Below are 22,392 nucleotides of genomic sequence, written 5' to 3' on the forward strand. Positions count from 1 at the left end.
ATGAGCAGAGCGCAAACTTAATTTCATGTTGGGTGTCTGTATGTCGTCATCCCGGTTTTCGAGGCCATGACTGAAAAGCTTTGCGTGCGTATGTGTAGCCGGCGGCACGAAGGAAGATGTTATCATCAGAACCCTAACCCTTGCGCGATTCGACCCCCACCATTCCCCACTTTACTCCCACCTTTGCTTTCCAACTCTCGACTCTGAGCTTTCAGATTGGAGCTTTCAAGTAATTTTACTAGAACAAACCGCAGCCAATCCAACAACAACGTCTGGGTTACTTATCAGCATCTGTCATTTGCAATCATCACTATAGACTTTTCAGCTTTCTACTTCATATGACATTGCATTTATCGGTTGGCCGATGATATCCTGAATCTGTGACTTTCGAGCCTCATCTCTTCCTGCAGCACATCTGCCCCACATGGCGCCTCGACCAGCTCGACGAAGCGCGAGGGGTGTGAGGAAAAACTACAATGAGGCAAGCAGCATTGTGCTCGATGACGATGAGGAGCCGATTCAGGTCCCGGATAACGACAGGGATATCGACGACGACTTTGGCTCCGGATCCAACGGTGTACCTGACTTTGACGGAGACGGCCATGGCGCAGACGATGACCCCAGTAGCGATGGCGATGAGGTAGACGAGGATGGGAATCCAAAAACGACCACAGCTTCAAAGTCTCAACAAAAAGGGAAGCGGAATGCCGGTGCCGGCATGATACAGTCTCGCAAAGGCTTCCACGACATCCCCCACTACCCTTTGGAAACGCGCATCGTGACCCGCGTGTATGCCGGTCCGCTTAGACGCTATGCTCGCTATTCGGCCCTCAGAGATTCCATGTACGGTCCTGAGATCCCTCGCATCAGAGTTATTTGGGCTTTGGAAACCAAATGGAGCGCCTTCCCCGTTCTGCCTCCCAAAGCCGGCGCTTCAGCAGTCAGAGGCATCATGCCGAGCCCTTGGGTTCCGCAAGGCTTTGAGAAGAACCAGACATTAGCAGCATCAAAGTGGTATGAGAGGTACCACCTTCATTGTCCCGTTGAGGAGCTCCAGGTCTGCCATCACGTTGCCGCCCACCAGGGGGAAAGTCTGGTACCAAACGCAAATGGAGAGCTGGTGACGCTGCTGGGGCCATGGGATCGCCAGCGAGAGTTCATTCTGCCTCGGCGCGGAAGCTTGGAGATAGCAGAAAACGGTTCGCCATTTACACAGGATGATATCGTCACAGATGGTGAAGAAGCTCGATCGAGAGGGTGGATGATTGATGTTGGGGGCATTCCTCTGGCAATAGCTTGGGCACCTTTCTTCCTCAGGAACAACAGACAGGTCCTTGCGGTAGCTACCATCCCTTTCTCGGACCAAGATTGGTCCCTCGTCGTCGAAGAGAATTCCGGCAACCATAATGCTACTTCGGAGATCCAAGGATCTGTCCAGTTTTGGGAATTCGCTGCTGAAGAAGACAGCAGCAAGGAAGGGATGGCAACGCCTACCAAACGACCTTCCCGTCTTCTGGGGGCAAAGTGCTTTTCGTGGGGCCGACCCAAGCGTATGCAATTTTGTCCAGTCCCCATGGACGAGTCCGCGTCGCCTTCAACCAACGGCATTCTTGCTGTGCTGTGCAGCGATGGAAGAGTCCGCGTCATAGATTGTAAGGCGATCCATGAAGATCAAGTACCCGATTACGGTTCGTGTTGCCCCAAATAGTTCGGCCCAAGACGAGTGCTAACCCGTTACAGCTTGTATGGAGGCACCGATGGTCACGTTTGGACAGGACAATGACTACAACGTTGAGGTTACCTGCCTAACCTGGGCTAACACGAACCGCCTCGCGCTTGGTCACAGTGATGGATCAATCACGCTGTGGTCAGTCTATCCCAAGACGCTGCTGCAGCGCCACGGTGCTCACACGACCTACGTTATCGACATCTGCTCGGCCTATCCGTCGAATCCATATCTGGTCGCCTCCGTCCCCGTGGGCGGCTGCGCGACTTTGACCGACATGTCACACCCCAGCTCCGAGTTCACCTACTTCCCGGTTCCGGCGATTAGCTTCCAGCCCAATCTGCTCTGTTGGAACGAGTCGATGCAAGGCTTCATGGCGCTGTACCCCTCGTCCACTCCCAACACCACCATTGCGTTTCTCCATCATCGCTTCTTCGCCCAGGCCCGCAGCATCTGCACCGGTCCCAACACGCTAACTTGTGTCTCGGTTGGCACGACGCACCCTTTTATTCTTGTCGGCTGCGCAGATGGGTCGGTCTTCGCTTGCAACGCACTGCAGAAGTTGTTTAAGCAGAAAGGGGAACCGCTGAGGAAACTCAAGATCTTTGAGCATGAATACAGACCAGTCGTCGCTACTCGGAGCAGCCAGGGCAATTCCATCCGCGGTGCAGTTCGGATACTCCAGGGATACTTGCCCGAGGTCAACGATGACCCGCGAACAGAAAAGAGAAAAGAAATGGACCGTAAGAAGAGGTTGGAGAGGGAGAAAAAGAGCAAGTACACGGCCAGCGGGAAGAAGAAGGGTAGGCCCAAGAAGAATGCTGGTCTCGAACCTGAACAGCCTGAAGAGGAGCACGACCTTGAAGGGGAGCTGCAGGAAAAGCTCGCGTCCAGGGTCGTAATCCACGAGCCACTGACCAGAGTCACGGCCGTTGCGTGGAACCCGAATACTAACTTCAGTTGCTGGGCTGCCTGCGCCATGGCTTCCGGCATCATCAAAGTCATGGACCTGGGCGTGGAAGACTTTAGAGCGTAAAGAGCTCAAGAGCCAGAGACTCAGCGAAATAACTCTCAGCATGGACCCTGCATTCGGCTCATGAAGAGCCCCTGAATTGAGGTCGGATCGACGGGATCGAGAGTTGTGGAAATCGAGAATGGCCGTGTCGCAGTCGGCGTTCAGGGGCAGTCGTAGACGGGCTACGGGGTCGGAGCCGGCGACCGGGGTGGGTTGGCCCAGATGGTTCGCTGTTCAGGTACCGGACTCGCAAGCCCCGCAAAATCCCATGCTATCGAGAGCAACCTTCCGGAACCGTTCTTGAAAGGCCGTGGATTGCCAATGAAGATCTGGCCGGTTCCAGTCGAGCTCAAGTCTACAGTGGGTGTGCCTTTTTTTGACCTCATGAATGATACTCTGGCGAGCTACGTGCTTGCTGCATTGCAACAAGCAAGCACCAGTAGCAACGGTTTGTCAGTGTCGTGCTACCCTCCACATGCACCTTTGTCTCCCAATGTAACCTCGAACTCGGGCAGTTTGAAGTTTATGCTCTCGACACTCGAGATGCCCGAGAAAACACCACACCACCACCAGGCCACGGAACAATTGTCAAACGGCCAAACGGTTAGACGGCTTGCCGGGTAAGAGCGGGCTGTCTCTCTCTCTCTCTCTCGGAGGAAATACCCAAATGCCACCCTTCGGAAGGTGAAATGGGAAATTAGTTGCATTATCAGTGCTGCCCCTGGTCTACTTCGGTTGGATGATGAGCTGTTTAGTACTTTGCTATGCAAATTAGATATGTTCAATATGCATACTCTCTGTATGTGTCTGGTGTATATACGCGTCCTTTTGTCTTGTGGTTCGTTCGTTGTGATGAAGTGGTATCCAGTAACATGCTTCCATCAATACCCTTAAATCTCCTATTTCCAAAAATAGTTCTATTTTTGGTGATGTCTTCTTCTCCTCTCATGCTTGCGTCCTGAGTTGAGCCGAGATCATGAAGCACACAATGCTCCGACACCGGTAGAATGGTGAAAGTCAAAAGCCTTTGTCATTCCGTATAAATGCGAGGCCGCGGCAAGCAAGACAAAGATGTGGAAAAGCTGATGAGAACTTCCAAAGATGTCAAACTTTCCTGGGAAGCGACGCTCTGGGAAACGAACCTATCCCATGTCTTTTCGTCAGTCTTCAACCTCTCTTTCCCTGTCCGTACTGATCTTGGTAACACAGGGAGTGTACCCACAAACAGGAGAATACTGACCGCATATAGGAACGCCCCAAAAATATACAACGCCCCTTGGAAGATGACCCAGTTAAGACCCATTCTTTTGTTAAGCTCGTCGTATGTGTAGAGAGTGATTAACGCATGGATAATAGGCAATACCCCTGAGAGACCCAAAGACACGAACATGAGGGCACGGTAAGGCCTCCAAGCGGGAGTGCGGAAGTGGTCGAACCACGATACCATGATGCAGCCAGAGCCTAAGAGGCAGATCTGTATCGGTTCAGTCAGCTTCTCTTCAACGTCAAAACACCTTACACCTTCCCCCTATCCAACCGTGCCCCTTTTTCGTCCAACAAGTGTTCCCCCATCCCTTCCTTATTTTTTCACAGTGACCCTATTTTCAACGGCACCGCGCCTTTCCCCTGGCTATCTTGCGAACAACGCCACCAAAACCTCAAGCGAGAACCCTATCACAACAACTCGAGTGAGAAGCCCCAGGTCTCTAGCGAGATGACTTTCAAAGGCTCAAGTGAGAGCGATACTGTTCCCCTCCTTATACAGATTTCCCCCATAACCTGACCAACAAGCACACACATTTCCTCTTCCATCTTTGCACAATTCCAGCCCAATTCTTCAAAACAGCACTTTCCCCTCTATCTACCTTATGTCCCCCCGCACACGTCCTACGAAACAAAAGACCCTCAAGAAAAAACGAAGAAAAACTTACCGCTCCCAGATACACCGTCAGCTTCCCAGGCTCGCACCAAAACCCATACCACAGCGCCGGCACGTAACTCCCCACTATCAAGAAAACGATGCCGGTGTAGTCGAGCTTGTTCCCCCACTTGGCCACCTTGTCCGAGTGGTTGCTAATCGCATGGTACGTCGCGCTCATCCCCAGGCACAAGAAGGCGCCCGCGAAAAAGCAGGAAAACACCAAGATGTCGGCCGAGGAGGCGGTGTCAAAGCGGGGGTGGATCAAGAGATACAGGTATGTGGCCAGAATGACGGAAAAGAAGGCGCCGAGGAGGTGAGACCAGATGTTGACTGATTCGTTGTGGAGGTAGAACAACGACCTGAAGGAGGCGCGGAAGGAGTACGAGGTTGGGCGGTAGCCGCGGAGGATGGAGGGGTTGTCACGGCGCCATGGCTCAAGTTGGTCGAAGAGGAGGAGTTTGAGCCTTTGCTCGATGTCGGTGGCGGTTTGGACGATGGTTTCGGTGAGGGAGGGGCGGCGTTTGCGGAGGCCGGAGCCGGAGCCTGGACCGGTGGTGCCGGGATTTTGTTTGGCGGGGCCGGGCATGGCGGTTGAAGGGACGGCTGGTCGGCTGGATGACTACCTACCCACTTTGGTGTGACAAGTGTTACTCTGGAGGTGCTCAGAGGCAAGAAAAGGGGCATGTAACGATATTTTGCATTTGTTGTGAGACTGGCTTCTTGGTTACCATCCAATCTTTACTTGATTTTATGTCTCTGTCCATGAACATACATATCACGGTTCTGCGGGATGATGACGACGACCAGATAGACCAAGAATCCATTCCCTGCCAACAATGCTTCAAGATGGCATGGTTTGATGTGCTGTCTGGGCGTGGTTTTGTTGGGATTTCGAGTCGTTTGAAGGCTGTCCACCTGGCAGAGGTTGAGCGAGATCCACAATAAATGCCGAGGCCGCCGCAAACTGGGAGGAGCCGTTTGCATGTGGGAGCAGTTGCCAGCTTCAGTGGTCTCTACCGTAATTGACCCCGCTGTTAGTAGCTGCCTGCCCATGCACCGCAGAGCACTAACGGGGTGTGCCATACTCCATAGGTACGTAGGGTAGGTACTCAACACCATCGATGGCCTCGACCGCCCAGGCTCCCCAACTCAACCTCTCAGAAATTCACAATGACGCGGCCCAACTCCCTTACCCAGCCAAAGGTCCAATGTTTACCAGCTGCCAGCAGATTATCCCTTTACCAAAAGTCACCGTTCACAGTGCTACCATTTCGGTTCGCTTTCATTCCGCGGTTCGCTGTTCGCTTACCTGTCCTTTCCTCGAATCGCTTCCAGCAGCAAACGGATGTTCGATGCCGATCAATTGCACGGCATCACAATGTAAAGCTCTAGCCCCAACGGAGACCGATCCTCCATCCTGACCAAAAGCAAATATCACAGCATTTCTTACCCTCAACTCCCGCAGGTGCACACCAACCACCAGCTCTTCCCAAAAACTCAACGCAACGGTGTCATGTCCCTGGCATATTACCTGCAGACCCCGATAGTGAATGTGGGCACACAAATGGAACCATACACTGATGAGTCGGGTCTCGCCCCAGAGCAGTGTCGTCTTCGTTTCCTGGAAACAGATTACCTCTGGCAGAGAAGCTCGGGCGTTGCTACCAGCTGTTGTTATTACATGCCACTGTCTCCAGATACCCGGATCAATGAGAACCACGGTCAACTCTATTTCTATTCTTGGACATGCCAAAAAGTTCCCTGTGGAACCCTCCCATGTGATGACCAACGACGACAAGTGTCAACTTCAGACTACCAGTCGGTTGTGGTGATGGCTTCAAAGATCGCATCGCCAACATGCGCCAAAGTGAAAGTGCAAATGCACTCCATCTCTTTCATAAGAGCCGATGCAGTGCGGCTTAAGAACCGCAGCATTTCACATTCTCATGCCCGTTTTCCCGGCCAGCCCTTTGGTCTTGGCTATCCGATGTAACAGCTTTGAGTCGAGTCTCCTGTCTAGTGGACAACTACCGCCATCGAGCGTGCGGGCTAAGTAGTGAGAGCAGCGTTCTCTCTGGAGGTTGGGGGAGGAGAGGACTTGGAAATCACGACGGTGTCGGTCCAAAAATAGCAAGGCTCCTCCCGCAACTTTGTGTTCAGAGTCAACTCGGTTTATTGCGGCCTTGGACCGCCGATGACCCAAACTGGCTTGACTACGCTATGGATATAGGCACAATTATTCACAGTGCAACCTTACCCTGGGCTTGTTCACTTATCGTCGTGTCTGGACGCCTGACCGAGACTGGCCCATGGCCAAACGACGCCTGTTGACGGCCCCGGATAAATAAGCCGAACCATATCGCCATTTGGCTCTCACCCTCGTTGCTTCATCTATTCCATATTGCTCACAGATTGTCGCCACCAAACTCACCTCCACAGCATCAACCACATCACAGCTTCGGGCGTTCCTCGCGTTGTTCTGGGAGCGGGGCCGGTGCGTCGATATCATTGCAGGCTTCTATTAATACTCTCACCGGGGGTTGTGGTGAAGATGGCGACACTGGATATGCCATGGTGAAACGGGTGACGGGCAGGGGACGGGAGAAGGCGAGGATTGTGTATATCAACACATGGGAACCGCCACCTGATCCGGGCTCTTGAGATACACGACGTCAATCGTGAACCCTCAGGAGTCGACAACGATATCTCCCCCTCAAAACCAGCTCCGCCGCCACATCATGGCCGGATCTGTCTTCGCCCTGTCCCTTCTCGGCCTGGGCGCCGTTCAGGCTGCTCCATCGGCCCCGACTGTGGAGACTCGGCAAATCTGGATCGGAGATGGTGGAGGCGTGTTCTGGCCCGGCCCCGATCAACCCATTGCACCCTGTCTCGAGAACGGCTCCGGCGCCCCTCAGGCTCCATGCCTCCTCCCACCTATCCCTGGTGATGTTACCCTTCCACCCGGATTCTACCTCCCTCCCAAGGACAAGAGAGACGCCGATTCGGTCGATAAACGTCAGATTTGGATTGGCGATGGCGGATCCCAGTTCATCCCAGGACAAGGCCCTCTCAAGCCTTGCCTGGTAACGATCCCCCTCAAAGGTCAGCCGCCGTGCTTGTTGGGACCAATCCTCACCGTGCCCAAGAACAAGAGAGGCGTCGAAGCCCGCCAGACACTCATCATCGGAGGCCCTCCGGGCTCTTTGAACCCTGGCAACCCAGGCCTTCCCGGGGGTGGCATGCCCGTCTGCCTGCCGTCTGTGCCGCTTGACCAGCAGCCTCCATGCATGCTTCCGCCCATCAGCGGCGGCGGTGGCGGGCTCATCCTGCCTCCCAACTGGCCTGCCCCGAGTTTCCCGCCCAAAGAGAAGCGGGAAGCCGAGGCCCCTAAGCCACCCAAGCTTACCCTCCCGCCTGACTATGCGACCAACACCAAGCAGGTGATTGTGCGACTGGAGGCCCGCCTCGTCGCCTTGCAGAATAAAAAGTACAAGACTAAGCAGGACATCGAGTTGATCAAGGATCTCAAGGAGGCTCTGCTCTACTTGGCCGGCATCACCAACATCTCAGCACCTCCTGGAACCGGTACTTCTTTTACCCCGGGAAAGCGCAGCGAGGACGTCTTCCAGCTCCTGCCCCCCGACTACATCACCAACACCAAGAAGGTCATCGAGACGCTGCAGAGGGAGCTGATCGTCCTGCAGAACAAGAGGCGCAAGACCAAGGATGACATCGCCAAAATCCAGGCTATCAAGGATGCGCTTCTCTACCTGGCCGGCATTACTCACATTTCAGCCCCCCCCGGGTCTGGCAGCACCTTCACTCCCGGGAAGCGTGATACCTTCAAGCTCCCCCCTGACGCCACGACCAACCCCAAGAGGGTGATCGAACAGCTGGAGAAGGAGCTGATCGCCTTGCAGAACAAGAGGCACAAGACCAAGGAGGATCTCCAGCTCATCGCTGATTACAAGGCAGCTCTCCTCTATCTGGCCGGCATCACCAATATCTCGGCCCCCCCTGGATCCGGGAGCACCTTCACTCCTGGCAAACGTGATGTCTTCAAGCTTCCCCCCGATGCTACCACCAACCCCAAGCGCGTCATTCAACAGCTTGAGACAGAGTTGATCGCCTTGCAGAACAAGCCGAACAAAACCAAGGCCGACTACGAACTCATCGCCGACTACAAGGCCGCACTTCTTTACTTGGCCGGCATCACCAACATCTCGGCGCCCCCCGGCTCAGGCTCCACTTTTACCCCTGGCAAGCGTGATGCCGTGTTCAAGCTTCCCCCTGATGCTGCCACGAACCCCAAGAAGTTCATTGTGCAGATCGAGAAGGACCTTGTGCTTCTCCAGAACAAGAAGAACAAGTCCAAGGCGGACCTCGAGCTTATTGCTGCCTACAAGGCTGCCCTCCAGTACTTGGCCGGGATCACCAACATCTCGGCCCCCCCTGGGACTGGAACGAGCTTCACCCCGGGCAAGCGCGACGTGATCTTCAAGCTCCCGCCTGATGCTGCTACCAACCCCAAGAAGTTCATTGTTCAAATTGAGAAGGACTTGGTGGTCCTGCAGAACAAGAAGAACAAGACCAAGGAGGATTACCAGCTGATTGCTGCTTATAAGGCTGCTCTTAAGCACCTTGCCGGCATCACCAACATTTCCGCGCCGCCTGGGTCAGAGACTTCTTTCACTCCCGGCAAGCGCTCGCCTGTGGTTGATGTCAATGCCATTGGCGCTTATGAGAAGCTTTGCCCCAACATCAAGGGTGCCCAGGATGCCCTCCAACAGATGCTGCTCAAGGACCAACTCACTGCCGAAGAGATGGTTGTCGTCCGGGCGCTTATCAACTTCCTCAGGGGATGCGGTGTTGAGCCCGGCGAGGGTCCCAGTTATGGCCCTATCTTGACGGTTCCAAAGCGCAACACCCCGGTGCTCTCTGCCGAGTTCGACCTTGCCGGTCTCGAGGAGGCCTACAAGGAGCTTCTCACCACGGCACAGCTCGCTACTGCTGCCGGCCAACCCTCCTTCGCCAACTGGATCACTCTCTCCACCATTGCTGACATTCTCGAGCTGTATGGCGTGAAGGTCGACCGCTCCCTTCACGTTCTCACCCCTCTGCCGAAGCGCCAAGCCGACAGCATCACCATTGGTGGCCGGACCTGCAAGGTGATTGACATTCTTGGCCTCCGCGCTGCCCTTGCGGCTCTCCAGATTGCCTACGGTGAGGACGTCACCAAGGCTCCCACCACCATCCTCCTCATTCAGCAAGTCATTGTCACCGCGCTTCAACTCTGCGGCCAGTCAGTTCCGGGCTGGACCGTCATCGTCCCTGGCAATCCCATCCCTGGTGGTCCCATTGTTCCCCAGCCCACTGTTCCCGGCGGACCTTTGGTTCCCGAGCCAAACGTCCCCGGGTCGCCCGTTGTTCCCCAGCCCACAATCCCCGGTGGTCCTTTGGTTCCTGAGCCATACGTCCCCGGCGCGCCCATCGTCCCTCAGCCTACCATTCCGGGTGGTCCACTCAAGCCTTCGGACAAGAGGCAGGCTCCTGGTCTGAGCAACGCGACAGAACTTCTTGCTGCGCTCAACATCCTTGAAAAGGCATACGGCACATACGGCAGCGGGACAATCCCGGTGCCTGTTTGGTTGATCATGGTGAATTTGGTGACGATTCTGCAGACGATTCCGGGAACGGTGGTGCCCGGGTGGCCAGTCTTGGGACAGGGTAGCGTTGTTTTGACTCCGTCTCCTTAGAGTGGTATCGGGGCTGGGAGAGTTATATGATATCCAGAGAAGAGGGCGGCGAGACAAAAAGGGGGCTTGATTCAGCGATGGGTCGGGTTTGCGGGTGGTGCTAAAATCCCCTTTTTGAAGTCTTTTTATTTATTTTCTTTTACTTTGTTCTAGTCAAGCTCGAGGTGTATCCCTATTTTTCCTTGACACACGCGCGTAATCTTTTTCGCGTCTGGTCTTCCCTGTTCTTTTTAGGCTTGATTGACTCCTTTTTTGTCTTTTGACCTTGTCTTTCCAGTCCAGGTACCATATGTTCGTGATTGTGCTCTCAAGGTGCTGGTTGAGCTTATAGCTCCATACCATTCATTGATACAGGGCTTTGCTTGCCATCAGTGATATGCCTTTTAGATCATGATACATTCCACGTGAACCACCTGATCTCTTCCGTCTCAACACGCATGGTTTACTTCCATGCCCGGTTCAACAGCGTCAGCATTGGATAGTTACAGTAGCTCGCCCGCCATGAGACAGCACTGATCAAGTGGGAACACATGTCAAATCCTTTCATCTCAATCCTTGTCGCCGTCTTAGTTACTCATATGAGAACCTAATCTTCATATTTTCACATAGGAATACTACGATCTCCTGTCACAACAATAACAACCTCCAGTAACGACTAGAAACTTCTCTCCGCATTACGCCCATTGGCTCTAAACCTCCTGCCATCAAGCTCCCGACGTCATTCCCCCCTAATCGCTTGAGATCCTGTCGTGGCAGTTTCCTCCGGGGATCCTCTCAACGGCTGGGTCCAAGGCTGACAGGTATATACTTCTGACACGTCCGCTCCCCACAGATGCCGTGGTCTAAGATCGTCACTCCACGCCGTTAGAATGGGTCGACAGCGTGAAACTCAATACTTCTGTCAAGGGCTCAAACTACCGAGCGACGAACTCCCACATGACATTACCATCAGCCAGCCGTGGCTTAAAATGGGTTGAGGGGGAAGATTGACTCGTCCGTTTATCGGGATTCCCCGCAGGCCGTTGCTGAATCTATGTTGGTGTGCTTCTACGCGTAGGGCTCGTATCGTCTTAGCCACAGAGGACTCGCGAGGACTTCGGATGCAGGCTTTATGCTTCTCACGACTGGGACCTATTCACAATTCCTGACCTACGTTCGACCTACGCTGGACCTACGTTGGACCTACGATGGACCTAGGTTGGACCTAGCTGGACCTTGGTGTCTCTTTTTCCAGCGGTCTTTGGACCTATCCTGGACGTTTTTGGACCTAGAATAATCATTTATCGGACCGTTGGGCCTTTCCTGGACCTGTTTTTTTTTTTCCCTTATCCGAGAGCTGTTCAGCCGCGCCACGTTTCACGCGGACCTAAAACGATTGGACCTAACAGTCAGAAAACTCGGGAGTATCTCCTCCTCGCTTCGTCTACTGAGGCGGACGACCAACTGAAGCCCCTTAGACCCATTGGCACTCGGTTTTGTTTTCCTGTAGATCCCCACTCGTAGGTCCAAACGGGGGGGGCGTGTGTGTGATGGATGGAGGACGTCTGGTGTTTACTTTGCTTCCATTTCCGGATGCAGCCAGCCCCTTTTACCACTTCCCCCCTTTGACCGAGTCTGAGAGACATGTATACAACCTTGGAATCATGCAGAGGGGCCGCGCTCTTCTCCCCGGAACCGGCACTAGGTCCGGTAGGTCCCTTTCGCCGTCTCCCTCACGAGCACCTGACCCTCACAGCAACGGTTCGTGTCGCATCCTGGACGGACCTAACTCTCTTGTTCATGGACCTACACCACCAACTCACATCTGATCAGTCAGCAGCGTCTTTTCCCTCCCGCGGAAAAGCTGTGCCACATCTGCCTAGGTACGGCAGCCCCTCTCCCTGTCTTCTCAACTCACATGAGCGACTGGCCGCATGCAGCACCGCCGTCTCTACTGCGCAACAAAAAGCCTGCCGGGTTTTCCTCAAATCCACAATCATGCATCATGGATGGATGGTGGTGTAGGTTGTAGGCAAGGACCAGACCACAGATCGAAAGCATCTGGACCTTTTCCCATACCACCATAGTGTAGGTCCAAGGCAGATAGAAGAAAACCACGCCATCAACCGCTTTTTCCAAATCAAGTTTTTTTTTTTTTTTTTTTTAGGTGAGGGGGGACATATGGGGGGTGTTTGATGAATACCGTCGAGATAGAGGGGAACAAGCCGGGCATGCCGGCAGTGTCTCCTACCGGTTTTTTCTAGTAACTGGGCACACATCTCCACAAGCAAGTGGGTTGATATTGCATGCTGCATCATGCTGTGCGGCAAGCGATATTCTTTCTCTCTCTCTCTCTCTGCCTGCCTAGAATCTGGAGATAGCCACACAGGCAGACAGACAGCTATGGTGGAGAGATAATAGGGGAAATGCCCGTGATAGCCGGCCACACACACCACCTTTAGTTTGAGGAACCAAACCAAATTTGCTGTTAATGTGGTAGGTAGGTAGTATGCGGAGAAAAAGAGTCAAAAGACAAGAAAACTGAGGAGTTGCACTGCCACACCAAGGCATGGTCTGGTGGGAGAAAGTATGTACGCCAAGGAGGCGAAAAGCAGGAAACGAGATCCATCATGAGCATGTCTGTGGCTTGCCTATTTTACCCCGTGCTCTGCATGTTTTATCGACGGCTATACTCCGGTCGTTGGAGCTACTGTGCATGAGGTCTGAGAGGCAGCAATCTGCAATCCTCGTGGGTTGGTTGACTCAGGCACCCGCCTACCAGCCAAGAGGGAGGTCGGAGTCGTCCCAACTCTCTTTACCAGAGCGGTGTGATTTAGACTTCCAGAATAAATCTCCCTTCCCCTAGCTTTTGCCTAGGCAGTAGTATACTTATGCAAGATTCAACAACCTGGGCTGGAGGTATGCCGGCCGGCTGGTTCATCACATCTTGTCCAGTCCCTCCTTGGTGATCTTGGTCAAGATCTCTGCGGTCATCATTGTTCGGATATTAATTCCGGCAGCACACATGATGATGATGACTGTGTCCGCTCCTACACAGAGTACGGACTGACAGGCTCACACTTGTTGAGACGGACCGGACCGGGCTTACTCTCCGCGCCGCTCATCTTAGTGTTGGTGTCAGCCCCCAGACTCTCTCTCCGCAATATATGTAGGTTCGTACATAGGTCTGTCGGCGGCGTGGAGCTTACCGCAGACAGAACCAAACACGGCATAGTATCAATATGTGCGCTTGTGGCGCTGTTCACACTCAATATTTCGAAAAGCTTCGCAAGCTCCATGAAGAACGTCTTGATATCCCCATTCAGGCATGACTTTCACACACCTTGGATCGTCAACAACTGGAAATCGGAATCGGCCTGGTGATAGCGCACCAGTAGCGCAGGTAACACCACGTCTTCCGTCTGCATCAGACCTGCAAGCCTGCGCCTTGACGGTTCAGATTTCCCCTTTCTTTGTCTCGTGCAGCATGGGAAGGCGGACTGGACTTTCAAAGACCCAGAGCCATATCACCCAACCCACATGCCATCCCAATATCAGAACAGGATGCATTGCCGACAAGCCGCTGCGTGGGCTCTCTCACTGGTCGACTCCCCATCTTCACCGCCATGTTTCCAAAGCCCAATCGAAAACGGCGGCGCCGGGTGGTTGTGCCTTCATGCATCTGCAATCGTTTGCTGCTTGACAGTCGCTGATTGGTGTCTGGGCCAAGAAAGCCCATGATGCAGCAAGAAGGAGGTGCTGTGTGGCAGCCCAAGCACGCTCCGGCGGTGACGCTAATGCAAGCACTTAAGCACTCGCGTCTTGATCCCCCCCTCTGTCTGTCTCGTCTTGTCTTGTCTTGTCTTGTCTTGTCTGGCCTGTGGTGGCCCACCTGGGAGCAGTTGCATTCGGGTCTGTTTCTTGTTCAGGCTTTGGCCCTGTCTTGTTCTGGTCTTGATTTTCTTTGCTGATAAGCAAAAAAAGAGAAGCAAGGAGAAGGCCCGAGGGAAGCTAGTGTCAGAACCCCGCTTGGGTATTGTCAAAGTGTCATGTCAATCGCTTGCTGTCAGTGCTAAGACAGGCTACGCACGGTAGGTCGCCTTTTTTGGCCACCCGTCCATCATCACCTCACCGACACCGAGGCCTTGGGAGAGGCGGCCCGGCGTTTTTGTTTCCTTTGTTTTCCGCCAGACCGGTTCCAAGCGAAGAGCAACACGGGAGAGAGAGATAGCGCCATCCACAGAGGCGGGACGGTGTTGCTAGTGACGAGCAGAAATTTCTCGAATTTCTCAGCAAACAGACAAAGAAATGAGCAGTTATTCAGATTGGGGGAGGGCCGATGACGCGATTTGTTCAAGGGGAAAATGCCTATCACGTGTGGGTTGCCCCTCCGGTTCTGTCGGTCAAAGATCTGAGTAGGTCGTGTCGTATGCTGTAGACAAGAAGGAAAAAACTCTTCGGGTCACACACTGGCGAAGATCAGGAGAGGGAAATTTGTCGAGGCCAATCTTGGCGCCACTGGGTGTCATCGTGGTGACCAGTGGTGGTTGGAAAAGAGGGAAGCTGGGAAAAGGAGGGGCACGAGAGAGAGAGAGAGGGGTTGGGCCGATGGAGGGGTAAGTCGATGAGCAGCTCTGAGTGGCCCATGCTCCACCACACCGCCTGCTTTTCCTGCTTCAGTTATGAGATGAGGTGAAGCGTGAGGCTGCCAGCCATCATACTACATATATCATAACAAATAAACAACCTGATCGACTGGCTGGGTTGCAGCGTAGGCTGTAGCAAATAGCGCGCTTGCCGGAGAAAGCCCACCGCCTTCTGACACTACAATGTTAATTTACAACTGCATCTGGGTTCTGGGAGAGATCACCGTCTGATTGGACCTCAGCACAGCACGCCACGTCGCCCTACATTTCTGGACAGCAGCATGTACATCCGTACCATGCGCGCATGCATCATTCATGCATGCATGCAGCCCTAGATTTTCCCCCTTCTTCTCACTTGCCCCGATGTGACTGGTCCTCTACGCCCGATTGTGGTGCTGGTGTGGTTGCGGTGAGGTCCATGGTGGGTGGTATCGCCAATCTCCCTTCCACCACACAGCAAATGGGATGAACGAGTTGGGTGGAAGGCTGGCCGATGCGCGTCACCCAGACTGTTTCCTTCTGTCCCGTGCCCTTGTGACCTCGTCCGACGGGCGTAGATTGACTGAGATTTCGGGACACAGGGTGTGTGACAGTGGCAACTGCAACGCGAGGCGACGGCACATTGCAACGGTACGGTACTTGTTTTCGACAGAACCGACCGAAAGAGCGATAGATGCGAGCCGTTTCCTTTGACCAGTCCAGTCATTCTTCATCATCATCCTCATCATCATCCTCATCATCATCCTCATCATCATCAGCATAGAGCACTAGTCACGTGTGACCACTGCCCCTGAATGACCAGTTGCTGTTTGTTTGTTTGTTGTGGTGGTGCTGTTGTGTCCAGAATCACTGGACAGCAAGCCCAAAAAGTAACTGTATTTTCAAAACGTATGTAGAGTGTTTGCCGCGCGAGAAACAACACCCCACGCCGGCGTGTCTGGGCTCTTGACCCAAAAGCCGTGTCTAGCAATAATTTGTTCCCTCCCCTCGTCGCCATGGTTCCATCTCTTCATTTTAACCCCCCTTTCCACAAGAAACGTAAACGTAACGTAATAGTAATGGCAACCACAGCGAAACAAAGCGTAAAAACTGGTATCATCATGCCTCGGGCAAGAAACAAAAAAAACCGCATGCCTCTCTCTCTCTCTCCCACCCCTTTCTATTGCCAATAACGATGCTCAAAAAAAACGTAAACATATTTCCAACGTCGATGTTTGATCCTGACTGCCAACACATGGCAGAGCCAGAGCAAAGAGAAATTGATCCAAATGTCCACCGGGGTATTAGATAGAAAAAAAGACCACGTCAACAAAGCCCTTCCCCCAAAAAAAAAAATCCGCTGCTCCTCCATGTCCTTCTTGGAACACGTGGCAGTGAAAAACTCCAAAAGTGTAACCCCATTCCCCATTGATCCGAGTGCGCCGATATTGATGCAATCCCTATACCGATAGTTATTCCCCAAAACAAAAAGAAGCAGGAGAAACACCGCCGACCGCTCTCTTTCCCCTATCCCCCAGGGTTTGATGTGAAACCCAACTCCACGCTTTGTATCCAAAAAAGACAAAATACCGTCCCGATCCTGCCCCACTTGTAGAAAATACATTTTGGTTTTGATAGAAAATATAGACATTGAAGAAATTTGGTTCCTTTTTGGTGTTCCGGGTCTGAAGTCGGCTTTGGGCGCTCCTTGCTGTGGCAAGAAGAAAACGAAAAGGCCACCGGGTATATTATATTCGAGAATGAATGAGAAGAGAGACGCAAGAAAAATGAGATAAACGTTGTAGGTGATCAAGCTTTGTGTGCATGATCTTCGCTCGAGGTATCGAGCCGCGAGGGTCAAAAGACGAAAGCGAATAAACAGAGGATCCGAGGCAAGAAAGTCCAATCCTGGCTGAGGGGGGGGAGTCCAAAGAGTCCGGCTTAGTAGCAACCTTGCATGGCAAACAAGGGAACCTGATGATGGAATGGAACCGGGTGGTGAAGCTGCGGTGGTTGAGCAAACTTCAACATGTCCCAGACATACTGGTGCAACTGTTGGAACTTTGGTGGCGCGCATACCGGCTGGACAGGGGCATGCAAGGGCTGCACTGGATGCACTGGATGCATATACTCCTGTTGGGGGTGGTAGGCCACAACTCTGGGTTCCTCTGGTGCCTCGTAGATGGGCGGGGTCTTGGCCTCTGGGATGTCCTCAAACAAGTCGTCTTCGTCCTCCTCGAGGTCTCCGATGCTTGAGCATGACGAGGTAAGTGATCCTTCGTCGGACGAGCATGTCGACTCTCCGTCTGACGAAGCAGGGGAGAGCGGCTCATCGTAGTCGAATTCGTCGTCGTCGTCTTCAATAGCCGATCCATCGGCAACGTAAACGGTGGTGTGCCCCGGCGAGGCCGGCGGCGTCGACAGAACCTGTGCTGTCGGTTGTTCGGTGAACCGGGAGCAGGCGAGTATCCTCGCCCGCAGTTCGGAGAGGGTGATTCTCTGATCCGGGTTCCGGGTAAAAATCCTTCCAAGGATGTCGTTCAACTCGTCCGATACGGGAAGGATAGTCTTGAGAAAATCCTGGCTTCTCGCGTAGGCACGGTAAGTAGAGTCTTCATAGGATGCCTGCTTCCACGGGTTGCGCCCGCAGGTGAGGTTCACCAGGACGACGCCAAGGCTCCAGACGTCATTGGGGGCACAATAATAAAAAGGTCTCCTTGACGAGTGGTCCAGGCATTCTGGAAGGGAAGGAAAAGAGAAGCGTTAGTGGGTGCCCAGGGCGAATCGACAGGAAGCTTAGAGGGGTGACACATACCTGGTGACATGTAAAAGGTTGAACCGCAGCCGTAATCATCGGACCGCTCCGAGGCAATGGCCAGGCCAAAATCTGCCAGCTTGACAGTCTCTCCTTGGTCAGATACCAGAATGTTTTCCGGCTTCAGGTCTCGGTGGTAAATCCCCAGGTTGTGGCAGTGCTCCACGGCGTCCAAGATCTGGAGGAAAACCCTCTTGGCCAGTTCATCCTTACCAACATAGCGGCCGCACTCGGTGATGTTGTAAAACAGGTCACCTTCGGGGCAGTACTCGAGGATAACGTAGGTGCAGTCAGGAAAGTCGATGATCTTGAGCATGGACACTACGTTGGGATGGGCTGAGGCGGTGTAGTGAAGCTTGATCTCCCTAGTCTGAAAGGCGACTTGACGACGATCCAGCGGGGTCCCGTCGGCATTGAACTTGCTCAGGCACTTGACGGCATAACGAACATTGGTGTGGATGTCGACAGCAGAGTAGACGACGCCATACGCGCCGGTCCCCGCGATGCCCGTCAGCTGGAGCGAGGGCGTGATGAACTTTCCTAACCTCTCCTCGGGGGCAACGGGCACATATCGCGGTTGCTGGTGGTGGGCGGCAAGATACTGGTTTGGAATGGCACACCTCTGACCGAATGCTGGTGATGCTGGCGGAGTGGGATATCCGAACATTGGAACATGCTGCATGATCTAGGGAAGTGAGGCGACTGGGTTGGTTTGCGTTGTGAGTGGGCCTTTGCTTGGACCTTGGGCAATCCGGCCTTCCAGGTGTTAAGAGAGTGCGGAAAGGAAACAAGTGTAGAAATATGTAGTCAACAAGCTATTCCCCGAAAAAAAGCCTCGGCTTAGGGATGGGTTGTGTCCTCAAGAGCAGAAGATTTAAAAATAAGGGCTTCCTTTTGTTCTCCCACGGGCTGACCTCGGTGACTCTCCTCAGGTGAGCAGGTGCAGGTCTGGTGGCCGTGTCCGGGCTGGGCTGATAACAAAGGTGCAGGCAGGTCAAACTTGAACCGAGTGAACGAGTCAAGCCGTCGTGATTAAAGGTGTGTAAGGTCGGCAGAAAGGTGAAGAAAAAGGAGGAGTCGGAGCAGCAAGTGGTCGGCAAAGGGGTGGAAGAAGGGGAGTTCGTCGAGATTAAAGAGTGTCGAGAAGAAGGGCGGTGGAAGAGGGGAGTGAAGCATCGGTGATGCGGGCTGGATGGACTGTCGATGATATTTGTCGATACAGATAGCAGTGACTGGCTCGCCCGCTGGTCTCTGCCGCCCCGTTCTCCGTCAAAGGCCGGTACCAGTTGTGCCCCCCTGCTCCCCTGCCCCCTTCCTCCTCCTGCTTCCTGGTCCCTTGCCCTTGGCCATCTCTTTGAATTGCGTGGTTTCGCCGTCGTGTGATCCCGCGGCTTGATTGGCGGGCGAAGCCCATGTCAGACTGGGCCCGGTGGACCAAGAATTTTTCTCTGATTGAACAGACATGGGTGGCCCCCGGTACGTATCTTGTGTGAGTGTGGCCCCTTCGATGCCCTGGATGGGCACAGGCCAGCACATCCTGTCTTCAGACCCATGGCACAATGCGCCAACCTATTCTTAATCTTGGGTGCGCGGCGCTAGTGGTGTGTGGTGCTGGTAGTGCTAGTGCGTGCTCGGCATGCTAGTGGTGGCCAAGATGGAGGGGCCTAATCCTCAAGAGGCTTTGCCGCTAATGCACAGCGAGAGTGATTTGTGACGACGAGCCATTACGAGGACAAGGGCTGGGCTGACACACACAACACACGCCCACTCCACGTCGCCCGCTGTCCACTCAGACGATGTGTGTGTCACTCACGCCCCTCGAGAAGCGAGAGGAAGGTGTGTCTTGGCTTGGGAATGGGGTGTGGTTCCATGGTTTGTCTGTTTCTCTCTGTCGGACACTCATCACTGGGCGACAGTGGCTGGGGAAGGCAAAAAAAATGCCATCTGCCGCCGGTCTGTCGCTCACCCTGGGCAGTCTTTTCTCAGGAAATGATGACGGAGAATTCGATGGGCAAGCCGACTAATCTTTGTGGCTCAGACGCTCTCAGACTGGGGCCGGCAATCTATCGAATCGAGCGAAATCCCTAGCTTCTGGGGAAGACGGCAACCGTCGAGAAGTTTGTGCTTTGCACGTGGTGACTGTTTGCGCGAAAAGTCAGCAGCTCACCAAACCAAGGGTCTCCCTTCCTGTGGCTCATCAGTTGTCGATGTGTCTCTCTTGAACTGAGCAACTGGGTCCGGTCGAGCCGCACCGCCCCTCAGTGCTCCGTAGCGCGGTTTGTCACAATCGTCAGTTGATGATGATGATGCCTTCTGTGAATATTCCAGCGGGCTTGGAGGGCTAGCAAAGCCGAGAGTGGCCCCTGCGCCTCTGATCAGAGTGGGAAGGGATTCACCAGACCTGCAGAGTGATATCCTCTTGCCGTACATTTGATGCGAGATAGGTAAGTAGCACGCCCGTAATATGGATAAACACCCCAAACACCCAGTCTGGCATCGGTGTGGTGTGCGGTATCACCTTGTCAGCGCTCAATGGATGTGAATGGGCGCACCTTGGCAGGGCGCCCGACGGTGGATCGGCTCATCAGCTTAGCGATGAGCTCACACCAGAAGGCGGCCAAAGCCACCGATGTCTCGACGCCGTCGTGCCCAGCGGGACGATCACGCTCCACCAAATGGCCCCAAATGCCGTTGGATGATGGGGTCATTGAAATTCATCGTCATAAACTATGTGTCTACCATTATATCCGAAAGGATCTGAAGGATGGGTCTCAAGGAAGGAAAAAGGCATCAGCACCAGCACCAGAACCAGCACCGGCATCATCCAATCCGTCCGACGGCGCCTCGTCTGACCCAGAGGCACACCACTTTGCTGCTCTGAGACAAGTGAGGCTGTCAACCCCGGTCTGCTGCCCCAGAACTTCAAAATGGCCTGTGCAGGAAACAGAACATCCCGTCATCGGTGGCTTTCCCAAACATCAACAATTCAAGCAGAGGCACGTGGATCGCGGGTGATATTTCTCGACGAAACATGGCCAGTGTGCGAGGGTGTTTCATCGCGCCGAGGTACATTTCCTGTCTGGTAATCTTCGTAGGTGGTAGGCAGGTCCAATATTGTATGTATCAATATCAATATGGTTGTAGATCTGTGGCACAGGCATCTGGAGAAAGCCGTCAGCTGGCAGCGTGTTGTGCCGCTGGTTGGCTTTTGACAAGAAGAACAGGCGCCCAGGCCGCAGGTGGCCGCTTCAACAAGAACGTCATATTTTTCTCCCCCAACATTCCGTGTGCAAACCGCGGGCCGTTTGGACAGACCACCGTCGCAGGCGCCATCTCAAAAGCTGCCAAAAGGCCAACCCCGGTGGATCGGGGAGAGGGTCTTGACATCGGGTCACTGCATCATCCATCAAGCGGCTCGACGGTTTTAGTAGCAAGAGCAAGAGGAAGAGAGAAGAATATTGGTCAGGTTCGAAACTCACCGCCGTCTACACCCGCGAACCCTCATCGGACCAGTCAGAGTCTCTGCTGGGCTCGGCTGAGATTGCTGGGTAGCACGATGGCAACCTTTCGTGCGCGGGAATCAGGTCCTGGACCATGGGACGCTTCGAGAAGCCCTTCCGACAGACCAGTGGTCCAGTATTGCCTGCGCGTCACTGAACGGCCGGTGAAAAGCAATATCATCCACATCATCCACATCATTGGCTGCACCCGCAGAAACATCCAGCAGCGCCACCAATCCGCAGGCGGTTGCAGAGGTCGCCCGTTGTTATTATGGCCTCGGCCCTCGAACGATCCGTGACGACTGCATCAAATGCCGATACTCACTCTAGAATTTCGATAGACGAACCACAGCACCCGGATTTACCACACCATTTCCATCCTCGGAATCCAAGGAGGAAGCCATACAGTCAGAGTCTCTGGTCGTCTGATATTGTGCATGCCTTGGGACAGGCCGCAGACGCTTCTCAAACGCTGCGAAGGAGGTTAGTGGCGATCATGATTCACAGCAACACAGCATCATGCACTATCTGCCGGACCTCGCCCGTAGCCAGTCACACACGATCAGACATGGTCCAAGTCGCGAAGCAGGCAAGACAACAGCGTCGATCTTTGTTGAGGAGGGGTTCACAGGGTCTTTTCTCCATCATGCCATATCAACGGCCGTTTTGACGCTTGGCGGCACTGGCGGGGTCTCAGGTAGCATAAGAAAAGAAGAAAAGAAATGCCCTTCGAGAAACTCAGTCGAAACAACACCCCGCCAAGCGAAGGGGAAAACGGCACATCCCGAAACTGATGGTGGAATGTTGTGCTAACGCTTCGTCGTAAGCGAGCATTGCGAGTCTGGGGGGTATCTCGACCGATAAAAGTCCCTCGACTGTGTAGTCGATGCTACCATGTACGAAATAGGGGCTTGTTTCTGGTTAGTGCTAGTTGCATATCACCACCCTTCCACCAACCAGCCTTCCCTCGGTCGAGAATATTGACCCGTGGCCCAAGGCAAACCTGGAGCATCGCGAGAGAATCTCGATGGTAGGAGGGGCTACAGGATTGACAA

General features: G+C 53.8%; 7 protein-coding genes across 7 annotated transcripts; 4 read left to right on the forward strand and 3 right to left on the reverse strand.

Moving 5' to 3' along the window:
• Window positions 1-112: 112 nt before the first annotated feature.
• QC762_0048980 (uncharacterized protein) lies at window positions 113-2,762 on the forward strand (the record flags this gene model as incomplete). The annotated part of the gene is made up of 2 exons (XM_062883466.1): window positions 113-1,688; window positions 1,741-2,762. Exons 1-2 carry the CDS (start codon window positions 425-427, stop codon window positions 2,760-2,762), a joined length of 2,286 nt encoding a protein of 761 aa, XP_062744312.1. The 5' UTR covers window positions 113-424.
• QC762_0048990 (uncharacterized protein) lies at window positions 2,150-2,804 on the reverse strand (the record flags this gene model as incomplete). Its single annotated transcript, XM_062883467.1, has 2 exons — window positions 2,150-2,279; window positions 2,560-2,804. The coding sequence occupies 2 exons, from the start codon at window positions 2,802-2,804 to the stop codon at window positions 2,150-2,152; spliced, it is 375 nt and encodes a 124-aa protein (XP_062744313.1).
• Window positions 2,805-3,715: 911 nt separating this feature from the next.
• Window positions 3,716-5,572, reverse strand: QC762_0049000 (uncharacterized protein; the record flags this gene model as incomplete). The annotated part of the gene is made up of 3 exons (XM_062883468.1): window positions 4,673-5,572; window positions 3,982-4,215; window positions 3,716-3,883 (listed from the first exon to the last, which is right to left on the reverse strand). The coding sequence occupies exons 1-3, from the start codon at window positions 5,246-5,248 to the stop codon at window positions 3,716-3,718; spliced, it is 978 nt and encodes a 325-aa protein (XP_062744314.1). The 5' UTR covers window positions 5,249-5,572.
• Window positions 3,785-4,072, forward strand: QC762_0049010 (uncharacterized protein; the record flags this gene model as incomplete). Its single annotated transcript, XM_062883469.1, has 2 exons — window positions 3,785-3,900; window positions 3,991-4,072. The coding sequence occupies 2 exons, from the start codon at window positions 3,785-3,787 to the stop codon at window positions 4,070-4,072; spliced, it is 198 nt and encodes a 65-aa protein (XP_062744315.1).
• QC762_0049020 (uncharacterized protein) lies at window positions 4,887-5,374 on the forward strand (the record flags this gene model as incomplete). Its single annotated transcript, XM_062883470.1, has 2 exons — window positions 4,887-4,904; window positions 5,009-5,374. 2 exons carry the CDS (start codon window positions 4,887-4,889, stop codon window positions 5,255-5,257), a joined length of 267 nt encoding a protein of 88 aa, XP_062744316.1. The 3' UTR covers window positions 5,258-5,374.
• A 1,828-nt stretch (window positions 5,573-7,400) lies between the features above and the next one.
• QC762_301520 (uncharacterized protein) lies at window positions 7,401-10,418 on the forward strand (the record flags this gene model as incomplete). The annotated part of the gene is made up of 1 exon (XM_062888456.1): window positions 7,401-10,418. One exon carries the CDS (start codon window positions 7,401-7,403, stop codon window positions 10,416-10,418), a length of 3,018 nt encoding a protein of 1,005 aa, XP_062744317.1.
• Window positions 10,419-15,939: 5,521 nt separating this feature from the next.
• On the reverse strand, window positions 15,940-21,541 carry SKS1 (Serine/threonine protein kinase). Its single transcript, XM_062888457.1, has 3 exons — window positions 21,317-21,541; window positions 17,838-21,251; window positions 15,940-17,760 (listed from the first exon to the last, which is right to left on the reverse strand). Exons 2-3 carry the CDS (start codon window positions 18,517-18,519, stop codon window positions 16,964-16,966), a joined length of 1,479 nt encoding a protein of 492 aa, XP_062744318.1. The 5' UTR covers window positions 18,520-21,251; window positions 21,317-21,541; the 3' UTR covers window positions 15,940-16,963.
• Between the last annotated feature and the right edge of the window lie 851 nt (window positions 21,542-22,392).

The sequence above is a fragment of the Podospora pseudocomata genome, chromosome 3 (assembly GCF_035222375.1).
Source record: "Podospora pseudocomata strain CBS 415.72m chromosome 3, whole genome shotgun sequence".
NCBI classification, from domain to species: domain Eukaryota; kingdom Fungi; phylum Ascomycota; class Sordariomycetes; order Sordariales; family Podosporaceae; genus Podospora; species Podospora pseudocomata.

What these genes read in the sequence shown, in the direction of transcription:
- SKS1 (XM_062888457.1), bottom strand. Translation starts at nt 18,519, where the DNA reads ATGCAGCATGTTCCAATGTTCGGATATCCCACTCCGCCAGCATCACCA. An exon ending in AACCTTTTACATGTCACCAG is followed by an intron (nt 17,761 to 17,837) that starts GTATGTGTCACC and finishes CTTCCCTTCCAG; the next exon opens with AATGCCTGGACCACTCGTCA.